This window comes from Cynara cardunculus, unplaced genomic scaffold (assembly GCF_001531365.2).
Source record: "Cynara cardunculus var. scolymus isolate 2C unplaced genomic scaffold, CcrdV1 Un_Scaffold_902, whole genome shotgun sequence".
In the NCBI taxonomy this organism is placed as follows: domain Eukaryota; kingdom Viridiplantae; phylum Streptophyta; class Magnoliopsida; order Asterales; family Asteraceae; genus Cynara; species Cynara cardunculus.
This window is the reverse complement of record NW_020200643.1, coordinates 52,458-64,883: the sequence shown is the minus strand read 5'-3', so window position 1 is coordinate 64,883 and position 12,426 is coordinate 52,458. Positions and strand designations below refer to the sequence as shown.

At 34.1% G+C, this 12,426-nt stretch overlaps 1 protein-coding gene across 2 annotated transcripts in view; it reads left to right on the top strand.

The window, feature by feature from the left end:
* LOC112502085 overlaps positions 1-9,747 on the top strand; it is an 18,604-nt gene extending 8,857 nt beyond the window's left edge. For both annotated transcript variants that reach the window (XM_025105909.1, XM_025105908.1), the window contains 10 exons: positions 1,063-1,138; positions 3,813-3,880; positions 4,056-4,308; positions 4,624-4,752; positions 5,283-5,389; positions 5,468-5,521; positions 5,601-5,684; positions 6,392-6,555; positions 8,560-8,712; positions 9,428-9,747. In XM_025105909.1, coding sequence (XP_024961677.1) covers positions 1,063-1,138; positions 3,813-3,880; positions 4,056-4,308; positions 4,624-4,752; positions 5,283-5,389; positions 5,468-5,521; positions 5,601-5,684; positions 6,392-6,555; positions 8,560-8,710 — 1,086 coding nt within the window. In that variant the 3' untranslated portion in view covers positions 8,711-8,712; positions 9,428-9,747. The remainder of the gene's footprint in view (positions 1-1,062; positions 1,139-3,812; positions 3,881-4,055; positions 4,309-4,623; positions 4,753-5,282; positions 5,390-5,467; positions 5,522-5,600; positions 5,685-6,391; positions 6,556-8,559; positions 8,713-9,427) is intronic.
* Positions 9,748-12,426: the final 2,679 nt, after the last annotated feature.

Sequence of the window (12,426 nt, the reverse complement as noted above, 5' to 3'; positions counted from 1 at the left end):
TCGCTTTCTCAAAACCACATAAAACCATATTATATTGACATAAAAAAAGAATAAAACAAAACACTGAAATCAAGATGTGTCTTGATGCATTGCACGAGTACCCTTCCAGTATATATATATATATATATATACATATAAAATATATTAGTAAAATTATGTAGCGGGTACGGGGCAGGTCGTGGGATACGCTACCTGGCCCCGGCCCCGGCCCCGGCCCCAACCCCGGTTTGAGTCTACCGGGGATCCCTGGCCCCGTTCCCGGGTCCCTTTTAGCGGGGAATCCCCTTCCTCGTTCTGGTCGGGTGAGCCGGGTTCCCCACTGAGTTGGGGCAAATCACCATCCCTAGGTTGAAGAAGCAACAATTCCACCTATACTTTTTGTGAGGTTACAATGGCAGTTTATGGTTCATTATATTTAGGTCATCAAGAGGAAACATGTACAAAAGATTATGTTCTGGTACATGAGGATAAGGAGTAAGACCAAGGATATTACACATCAGTAGTCAGAAAAAACCAAGGGAACATTGCAATGATGGTTATTTGTATTCTATTTTAGGCCATAAATGCACTGTGAGGAGACTGAGGAGTTGCTTACTTGTAAAGGCGGTAGGGAGAACTAGTAAATAAATAAATTCTAGCAAGTGAAACTTTGTCTGCTCAATTCCTTAATACTTTCCCTTATGTTTTTACATAATGAGTTTATTCTTAATAAGGTGCATTATCAGAACTTGTGATTGTGTAGACTTCATCATGAAGAAAGCTACAATATGTGAACTGTTATTTGTCATGGACATGAGGTGCTTTTGTCCTTCAAGTGTTTTGTTGAAAATGGAAATTTTAGAAACTGGACATAACTACTATTTACATATAAAGGTATGCCTTTACCAGAATGTTAATAAAGGTTTCTATGCCTGCTTGTCTATCTCTAGCTTAGTTGTGGGAAAATCGGGATTCTGCTTCCCTCTCTAGGGCCTTGGTTGATGGGGCTTCCATTTTTATTATATCTGTTATTTTGTCCTTTTTTGTTCATTTCTTAATGTATGCAACTATTTGTTTCTGCAGGAAGCTCGATTACCACTGCAAATATGGGTCACTGAAAAAGCAAATGGCTTGTTAAATGGAGAAACTGGAATAAATGGTAATTGTTTTATCATTACCATCTTACCTGCATATCTCTTTTAATTCTACTTCCAGAGTCGATGCTTTAGCTTTACCTTTGTGGTTGGTTTTGGCCATCTAAGGTTGACATACAGATTATAGCTTTTTCTTCTACAAAAGAACGTGCATGGCTGCAGAGATATATGCATGGGCCGATGTTTATTTTCCTTTATTTTAGTTGTTATTTACATTTATTTCAAGATAGGCTCTTCATTTGCTTGGAGAGATATGTGGACTTGAAGTGATATCTTGATCGTGTAGAGTTCCCTTCTCATGAAACTGTACAGGTGTTGCAATTGTCTCTTCAGAAATTGCTTGTGTAGGGTTAGATACTTTCTCTGGATACAATTCAAAATATTGTGCATCACTTGTCAAGTAAAGCTACCATGATAAGAGAATATCATATCCTATTGGTATATCTATCTATGGATCTACCATCACCGTGAAAATTCATCCTTTGGGTCTCATGCTTTCGTTGCTAATAGAAGAACCTGCTGTTAAGATCATTTATTTACTTATATACAAAGATTACGTGCAAAGCATGAATAGTAGTTGCATAGTCTTGATTGAAAGCAACAGAAAGTCCCCGGGGATGGCAGCGATTGTTTAACTACATGGAATGATTCAATGTAAAAATATGTTTGCAGTAGAAAGTGATTGTTGGTGAAGAGATGTCGATTACCCTTGGTAATATGATTTTGATGCATTTTTTCTCATTAAAGGATGTTTGTAAGAATTAAAGCTTAGTGTGAGTATTCTTTTAATGTGTTTATTTCAATTCAGAGCTTTACAGTCTTCATTGCTGATAAATGAGGGAAATTTTGCTGATTCTTCAAGTAAAAGTTACAGAACAGCTATTGACTGAACTTGAAGAATTCGGAGGCACTCCTGCTATACAACATGCTTGGTCAAATGCAACTCATCTTGAATCTGTAGTGCAGAGCACAGCAGGAGCTCGATTGCTATAGTAGAATGACAATTTCTGAGAAGATGAACTGATTGAAGAGAGAACTAAGCAAAAGATGACACTATATCTTTAATCTGATTAATTCTTAACAAATTAGCATTTACAATTTGTGAGGGCTGTTCACACTCATGTTGATAAACTTCATTTGTATACCTTTGGTGGCAAGAAGAACAAGAAGTCTGCAACTCCAAGGGCCGGTGAGGGGTTAGGAAGCTTCAAGGGGATGCCATTTTGTTTCTGATGCCTTACGTTGACTCCCGGGTGTTGTCTAAATTGAGGGAGGGTCCTCCCAACACTTTAGTGGATAAATCTTGGGCCATAAGTGTAAGAACGCGTTGATAGTTGTCAACTAAATAAAAATGTAGATATTAAATTGTAAATAAAGGAATTTTAAGTATGTTGTATACAAAGTCATCACTACACAGTGCCGTGTGCTTCATGTGTAAGCCTATGATAATCCTTATGCCTAGGGTAGCTATTGTTTAGAAGGCTAGTTGTTGCCATAGTTAACAAAGTGTATATCATGGGTGAATTCAAACTTGCTGAACCCCATTTCTAATCAAATAATTTACTTGTTACCCTTGCAACCAAAAGAAACAATTAGGTGGTGCAGTCCAATAGTAGTTTTGAAAAGTTAAACTCCCATAACTTCTAAGGCTAACTTCTTTTGTATGTTGCACTAAAATAAATCTATCTTTGCTGCTTCCTGCAATCATGGCTGACCTCTACGTCTCCTTACGATCTCCTCTTTGTACAAGTCTTCCCTTCTTTTGGTGGTCCAGTGTTCTCCCCCACAACTGGCACCTTACAGAGCCTCCCTTCAAGCTGTTATGTGATTCCCAGTCATGAAAGACTGTTGAATCTCACCATTTTATTCACCCAATCTTACATCATCATTAACATACCTAACAATTTTCCATTCATATATTGATGCTGCCACACTCCATAATTGCACTTTGTATGCTAATTTGTTTAGCTTAATCTAAAACCTTTAGATTCTAAGGTGTTTCTGCAACCTAACTTTGTATTAGCACATAGTTTCATCAATCAACAAAGAACATTGAACAACACCATTATACATGGTATATCATTGATGTTACCCTATCATAATAAGGGAAGCGTCTTTATCATTGTTGGATGCCTTCACACTGAATAATACCATCCAATACTGCATCCTCCTGGTCAGGCATGTTTTAAATAATGTCCACAGCTGGGGGTCTTCACGTGAACATCCTCTTTTATCCCCAAACCTTACCTTTGTGTGGGATATACTGGGTTCATTTGGTTTGGTTTTTTATACTTTCTAGGGACTTTCTTTTCTCAAACGCCTATCAGATTGGCACCCTATTATATGGCTCACCTATAAACAACATTATCAAATGCTTTTTTATCCCTTATGCCTCTTAAAATCTTCCCAGCATAAATCCAAAAATGATTTGTCCACTTTATAATCTTTTAATTTATGCTCAATAATATGCTCTGCACCTATAATTCATGGCTCAAAGGATTGATCTTTGGATAGTTAATTCTTCTGTTGTTGTAGAATGGAACGTACAATTAATATTCCATTTTTACAATCAATTTTGCTACTTTCAAGCTTCTTTGGTGTTGTAAACACTAAAAGTTGCATCTTTCGAGCACAACAAATGAATTAGAAGCATGATAAGGATGTGTTCCAACATTTCAGGGATTGTTCCTGCTACACCTATTCTTTTGGATGTTTATTGGAAAGAGATGGATGCTGAGTCTGAATGGGTAAGCTGCAGATAACATCCCTTGGTGTAAACTCCTTTTTTCATTTTCCTGTTCTTTTGTCTTGCTATATACTATAGAAGATTTCTTCTTACCTTTTATAGGCCACCAGTAACGTGGTTAAACTCAAGCCTTTGTTAATTTGATTATGAAGCCTCACACTTGCACTTCACTGCAGGTTAGAGCTAATGAAACTTTTGATGGGGTAGAGGAAGGTTATGAAAGTTTTAGGGATGACACCTCTTCTGTCTCTTCCTCCAATCCAGCAAGGGGAAGTTTACAGAAAGCATTTGGCAGTTCATTGTCCTTGCAATCATCTGCAGCAAGATCGAGTAAGGATGTACAGTACCATGACCAGAGGTCCACCATATCTTCATATATGGCACTTCCTCGGCTGTCTGCAGCTGAGGTACTATACGGTTCTAGTGAGGGTAAGCTATTCTTGGGACACAAACGAATTACAAAGTTTAAATGCTTATATGATCCCTATTCTTGTGAGATTGTCATAGGGTTACTTTCAGCACATGTTTTGACATAGACTTAAATGCCACGGCGAAATGTTTATTATCGGCTTAAAATTGATGTATTGTGGAAGTCTGCCATTTCATTGATAAAATCTTTTTATTCAATATTTCAATTATGCAAGTGAATAAACTTCGAAAGTTGAGTGACTACAATTTATTTTTTCTGTTCAAGACTTGTGACAAGTAAGACTTGAGTTCTAAGTAAACTTGGTTTCCAAACAGATAATTTGTCACCTAAGAGATCCTCAGTAATCGTTCCCCCGAATCAGCAGCTAAGAAGTCCACAATCTCTCTCCATGGATGATGGATTGAGAGTCTCAACCGTCACAAGAACTGTCGAACCTGTTGCATGTAAGTGCTGCCGTTTCTTATTCTCCGATACTCAGGGCATCTCCAACAGATACTCTAAAATAGACATTTTATCAATTTGGAGATCTTTTGCTCCAATAGATGCTCTAAAATTTTCTCTACAATAGAGAAAACAAGAGAGAGAAGCTACAAATCTCCAAAGCTGGAGAAATCTCTAAAACTCATTATTGAGGAGAGAGAAATATTAATTTAATTGTTTCCATCAATGAGGTTGAATGTACCATTATTTTCTAAAAAAATTATATGGAGATGATGAATTTATAAAAAAAATAGCAACAATATATTTAACGTTGAAATCTTCAAATTAGAGAATCTGTTGGAGTTGTATATAAATTTTTTCAGAGATCTTAAGTTTTGGTTCTCTATTTTAGAGAAATTATAGATTATCTGTTGTAGATGCTCTTACACATCTAAAATCATCTGATTTGTATTTTTCCATCATATCATGCTTGCAATAATGGGGTTTAAAGTTTATACCTCAAAAATTAAGTTGCCACTAACGTTCTCTGCAGCAGAAGGCTTCATTCGAGGAAGATCGTACAACATTAGGCTAGATGACCAGGTTCTACTAAGGTTCTCACCCACAAAACCTGAATCAACTTATTACTTCGGTGATATGGTAATCTCAAACTATCTTCATTGGCATATGCTTTCTTTGGTTGATTTTATAATGCACATGGGGTACTTCTAATTACAGATAGGCGGAACTCTTACTTTTTTTCATGAGGAAGGAACCAGGAGATGCCTTGAGGTATTTCCATATTTAAGAAGCTATATAAATTATGTGATCAATGCTTCAAGTTGTTACTTGTTTGATTTGTTTGTTCCAGCTTTCAGTAACCTTGGAGTTGTCAGAGACCATAAGTCGTCGCTCTGCACATCCCTCTAGAAGACATTCCCCAACAATCACTAAGGTACTATTATTTTGAACTTTGATACAGTTCACTATTTAATAACTATAAATTTTAAAATGGTATCTCGGTATTGAAAGATGATTGCTTAGTCGGTCATCAAATTATGTTTAAATTTCTTTTACTTCTAGAGGGTTTCTGGAGGAACCATCAAGTATTCTCATATTCTTTGTGCATGTTTTTTTTCTACTTGTCCTTGTTTTTGTTTAAACGTAAACTATAAATGTAGGAAGTCAAAATATCTGTATGAAATGAGCCTCCTTGGAATATGCACAAACCACAAGGTAGATTGTTTATTAGCTACTTGAGCTTCTGTGTGAACCCCCATTCCCGACACCTTTAACCTCAAGCATTACTTGATGTAGGGAGTGGTGGAGTCATAACTAATACCAAAATACTCAACTTCTTGAAGCATAACGAAACATCATTGCGTTAAAATCATATCATACATTACAAATCTTCAAGGAATTACAATCCATAAGAAATCTTAGAATCCAATAGTTATGCATCCACTGTTTCTTTTCTTTTTCGCGTTCCTGTCTTGTGGTAAACATCATCTTATATAACAAATGGCTGCATTTAAAAATGGTCTCTGAAAAGGATTCCACAAGTGTAATCACTTGTGGACATTTTAGAGAGAGATCCTAAGCAATTAATATAGTTTGTCCATCTAAACCATAATGCTAAATAGTTTGGCTGAATATATGCAGATCCAGAGTGATCACCATGAGGTTGTTGCAGATTTGGTGCAAACCAGCGTTCTATTTTCAGTTCCAATGGATGGGCCAATGTCTTTTTCCACTAGACATGTCTCTGTGCAATGGGTGCTGCGGTTCGAATTCTTTACCACTCCAAAGAATGTAGATTGGAGCAGGTATGTCTTAACATAATTGCATACTTATTACTCCTGTATCCCTAAATAAGTGTCCACGTTTCTATTTTATTCTCCCAAAATAGGGTCCATATTTCTATTTCAATTTGTCCTCCCAAAATCAGTGTCCACTTCCATAAGTGTGTACATTCCAATGTACCCTTATGAGATGGAGAAAATTTCTTCCTCATTATTAAGGGTAAAATTGCATTTAGTTAATTACCAAGTGTAATAATTACACATTTCTAAAACTGTGTTCTTTTTTATTGTGGACATTTATTTTATGACAAATGGAGTAGTATCTTATGATAATTGTTAATAGTACTAGTAGCCACCCTAGTTAGATATGTTTTATTGTTTCCCACTTGGTCCATATGCCAATATTTAAGCGTGTGTTTAGGTTTGTCTAGTTCTTGTTTTGTAAACCATTGTGATATGGCATCTCCCAGCCATCACAAGCCGCCCCTTGCTGCCTTCATAACCACCTACACTTATTGAATGATACTCTCTCCATCCCAGAATAGATGTCTGCAGGGAAAATGGCACATAGTTTCAGGAATACATAATTATTGAACTTTTTAACTAACCAAATGACGATAAATGGTACACTAGTTATCGGACCTCCATCTCCACAAACTAAACTACTAATGCTCAGAGCGGATGGTTGGACACAACAAAACTGCCACTAGATGTTGAAGAAAAATGAAACCTAGAAATCTTTGTCCCACTAACAAGTTAATGGTCCTCTCAGCATGACAACAATAATTACTCGCAAGAGTTTTCGTTATGAGCCATAGACTCTCCTTTGGGGTGCGTTTGGCATGCGAGACAACGCCAGACAGAAAAGAACAGACAAAAACTTGTACCATGTTTGACAGAGACTGATTGAGACAAACATGCATTTTTTTGTCCCACAAAAATAGGTGGAACAAAAATCCGGAAGATGGGGCAAGATTGGTAAGTTACTAAACTATCAATGTCAAATTAAAACCCTAAAACCCTCCATAATAAAAATGCCTCCTTTTATGGTTGATCCCAATGAAAAAGATATAAACTGCCTCCTCTTGTGGTTAATCCCGATGAAAATGTGAAACGAGGCTAAATTCCAAAGAACTTGTGCATATAGGCTTCCATACCACTAACACTGCCTCAACACTTTACCTGCCCCCAACCCTAGCGTTATGTTCTGCACCGGGTTATGTGCATGCCAACTGTTGCACAGTTATATGTGCTTTTACAAAATGTGAAATTGAGTAAAAGAGCTCTTGGAAGGGAAACTACAGAATTTCAAAACTCAGGATCTGCAAGGAGAGCAAAGGTCAGTCTAGTTTGTAAAAGTTCCAGAATTAGAAAATGGACCAAGGAACTAGAAGACGTGGGTATTAATTTATGAAGAGGAACAATATGAAAATGGTTATAAAAAACAATTTGGGAAGTGAAAAATGTCCAAATTGTGTCTCGACTTTTCTGGGTCGAGTTTGCATACATCTTACCCCACCTCCAAATGGACCTTACCAGTTTTGTGTGGTTTATATCAGGAGACTTTCAGCAAACTTATTTGATCCCAAGTTGCATATCTTGGTTGTTAGTATCTTTCTGTGACCCACAACATTTTTATGCCTCTTGTTGTATGTAAATTGCATGATCAACTTAAAAGAGGGCTCTTGATATACTCCCTCCGTCTCAAAATAAGATTAAAAAACACAGTTTAAGAAATGTGTAATTATTACACTTCTCATATTTTACCCTTACTGAGAGAGGCATACCCTCTCTCTATCTCATCAACTCTTAAATATTCCTTGGTCGTAATTAAGAAATTTAATAAATTATAACTATCTAATTTTGAAAGTGGACACTTATTTTGGATTTTGGTACAGAGGGAGTACATATATCATTCTGATCATTCATTCTGATCATTATAGGTGTCACTACTAGGAAATTTTAAAAACTGGGTCACAAATAATGGTTGGTCTTCGTTCATGATTTTTATTTTTATTTTTACAACAGATTTGAGCATCCTCTTCTAATAGAAGGAAGAGACAAATGTGAATGGGTTCTTCCTATCACTGTGCACGCACCTCCATTCACGACGACAATCTCAAAAAATAGTAGAACTGAAAAGCCACCTTCGCTAGAACCATTGTGGGACCGCTCTTGATGGTAACTACCAACATCGTATCTCGACGTTTTGCAGATATGCTAAATAGTAATTTAGTTCGCAATAATGAGCTATTTTTGAAGAAAATGCAACAAAGTTTGGTTTAGTTTCTTTCTAGTGTAACAAAGAATTTCTTATTTTTTACCCATTTGACCGGTAATATACTCATTTTGTAGCATTGGATGACATGGATCCCTGTTTACGGAAGGCTTACGAAAAGGTTAAGCCTAAGTGGACGATAAACATGACATCCATGTTATAAAATGTTACTAGATCAACATGTTATAGCCCAAAATGTGTAAAAAGGAGGAAACTATGGTACTTGGTTGTATTCACATGGGAAGAAGAGTTATGTTACACCAAATATAACTAAACCCGAACTTTGTTGCATTTTACCATTTTTTTTGCATTTCTTGGAAGAATGATGGTTTGCTATAATAAAAAACTGATTCCATCAGTTCAAGACCGTGTTATTTAGGTGAATGACCTTTTGATGGATTTTTTAAATACATGACCTTCTGGGATTTAAAAAAGTCACAAAATGTTTCTTTCTTCGGAGCACAAGAGTGCTTCATTTATTTTAAAAAAAAAAACGTCAGAAAGTTTGTCTTTAAATAACCCGTCCAAAATGATAGCTTTTATTGATTATGCAACAGTGTGTGTGTGTATATATATACATGTGATATTTGTACATTTCATATTGTGCCAAATCTGCAGTAACATAAACGTGCAGTTGGTAGTAAGAGCACATCACCGGATGAAGAAATCGGCTACCATTTCACTTGGAAAACACAGAAAGAGTCGGTCTCGGTTTGTTTGTAAAGTTACGTTTGTCGGGTTTTCTCATGGTAATCGACAGAGCTCCATTGATGTTATTGGCGTAACGATGTTTCTTCATACATTCTTCGTTCAGGTTTCCGTTGTAAACATTTTATTATGAATTTCGGATTTTGGCAAAATTTATGGTTTTATAGTCACAGGTGTATTAATCGTCCCACATAAGTTTGGATATGTTGTTTGTTTTTTTGAAGTACATTGTTTTAAAAAATGAGCCTCGTTTCTTTTCTGGAGTGGTCCTTAAAATATGAAATGGTGTTGAACCTCTTTACAGTAGAGACACATATATTTCATAAAATTTTCACCCATCCATGATTTTTTATAATAAAAAACATTATAATAATTATAAGACGATAATTAGAAATTACAAGAATAAAAATAATAATTAATAATCGCAAACATAAAAGATAATTGAAACCAACGATGTTTTGAAAAAGACAATAACTAAAAAGCAACGACAATAAATCTATTCAATATTTTATAAGGAGAACGTTAATGGAATTCCTCACCTTTATTCAATCATTCATTTTTTTTGTCTTTTTTGTTGTTTTTATCTTTTATTTTTTTTCTTATATATATATATATATATATATTTAATTAATATAAGTTATTAATTAATTCTTTTTGTTTTTGTTTTTTTTCTTATTTATTTATATTATATTTCAATAAAAATGAATTATTAATAAATATATATTTCTTTTATATTATTTATATTAGGGAAAATTGCACTAAAATAGAACTAACTTTCACCTAATTCTTATTTTGGAGAACCAACTTTCAAAATCGTCATTTTGGGGAACCAACTTGCACCTGATTCCTATTTTAGGAAACCAACTTGCAAAATAATTATTGAAAAATAACTAAAATTCGTTTTTTTTCCAAAAAATTAATGCAATAAAATCTATTTTTCATTTCAAATCTCGTTTTTTTAATTCAGATATCAAATTGAACATTTTAAAAAAAAATCCAAATTACCACAATAAAAATTGTTTTTACTAATGCAAAAAAAAAAAATTTAATAAAAAAAAATTAATTGATGCAATAAAAAATAAATATTAAATATCACATTCAAGATTTTTATATCTAACCAATTACATCAATTAATTTTTTCTATTAAATTGATTTTTTTTTTTGCATTAGTAAAAAACAATTTTTATTGTGGTAATTTGGATATTTTTTTTAAATGTTCAATTTGATATCTGAATTAAAAAAAACGAGATTTGAAATGAAAAATAGATTTTATTGTATTAATTTTTGGAAAAAAAACGAATTTTAGTTATTTTTCTATAATTATTTTGCAAGTTGATTCCCCAAAATGACGATTTTGAAAGTTGGTTCCCCAAAATAGGAATCAGGTCCAAGTTGGTTCCCCAAAATGACGATTTTGAAAGTTGGTTCCCCAAAATAGGAATCAGGTGCAAGTTGGTTTCCCAAAATAACGATTTTAAAAGTTGGTTCCCTAAAATAGGAATTAGGTGAAAGTTGGTTCCATTTTGATGCAATTTTCCCTTTATATTATATAAATTATTAATAAACATTTCATTATATATGTTGAAGTTATTTTTGTTTTTTCTTTAATTTTTATTTAAATATAAACAAATACTTATTAATATAAATATTACTATTATTTTTTCTAAATAATTATATAATTATAAAAAATAAAACATAAAAAAAATGAGATTTGACATATAAATAAGACATAACATAATTTATATTACATTTTCACTTATTCTAAAATAACCTTATTACACGTAAAAGTTGCTGGTACTTATTCATTCGATCTAAATACGGGGTAGTCTATGCAGCAGTATACAAATATTATAAATGAAAAAAACGTGAAGTAATAATAGGGATCTGCCAAGTCTAGTTTCACATAATGGTTACAATTAACGTATCCAATTGCAAAAACAACATGTTGATACCACGGTAGCGGAGTAGACCTAAGCAGTAAATATGTTGAATAACCTGTAATGTCTATAACGTGTAACATCACATTATACTTTGAAGCAATGAGAACACCAATTTCAGACATTGTCATCTAGTGTTCAACCCAATTGAGGTTTATGTCTTATATGCGTCTAACTCTTCCATCAAGTTAAACCGAAATGTTGGTCATCCATCTTCATGAAGATGGAGGTGGACAACTATTACTTGGAATCCACAATTTCAATCATCTCTCACATCATGTACCTGTCTGATGTAAGGGTAAAACATTTCTGGAAGTTGATTAATATATGGATGTGCATTATAATTGTTGTTGAAGAAAGAATTGTGTCTTGCTGGTTCCTTGTTGCTTATTTCATTCAAGTCAACAAATGACGCGTTCGAACAACTACGTCTAAGGGGTCTTTTAGCTGTAAAAGAAGGATCAACATGAGTTGTAAAAGACAGATCAACCTTAGCTGTAAAAGACGGATCGATATGAGGTTTACTGAAAAAGTTTATACTTCAACGAGGGACGTCCACGAGTAGTCTTGTTAGCAACTGGTTCATGAACCCATGCTTTTGATGGATTGGTTATCTCTTTTATCTTAGAAAACTAAACGTACTAGATCTCGATTGTTTGTTAAAGAAGAAGAGGAGGAGGAAGAAGAAGAGGAGGAGGAGGAGAATGACTAATAGTGTTAGGGGTCAATGTAATATTATATATATATATATATATATATATATATATATATATATATATATAGGGGCCTAATCAAATGAGAACTAATTAGTTTTGTGGTAACTGTGAGAACCAATATTAACCACAAATCAATAGATAAATTAGAAAATTTATAATTTTGGCAATTTTAAATTAAAATTTTAATGTAAGGATATTTTTGGTATTTTAMAACTTTCCTCCCTCCTCTCTTCTCTCTCCGGCCACCGTCCTCCGG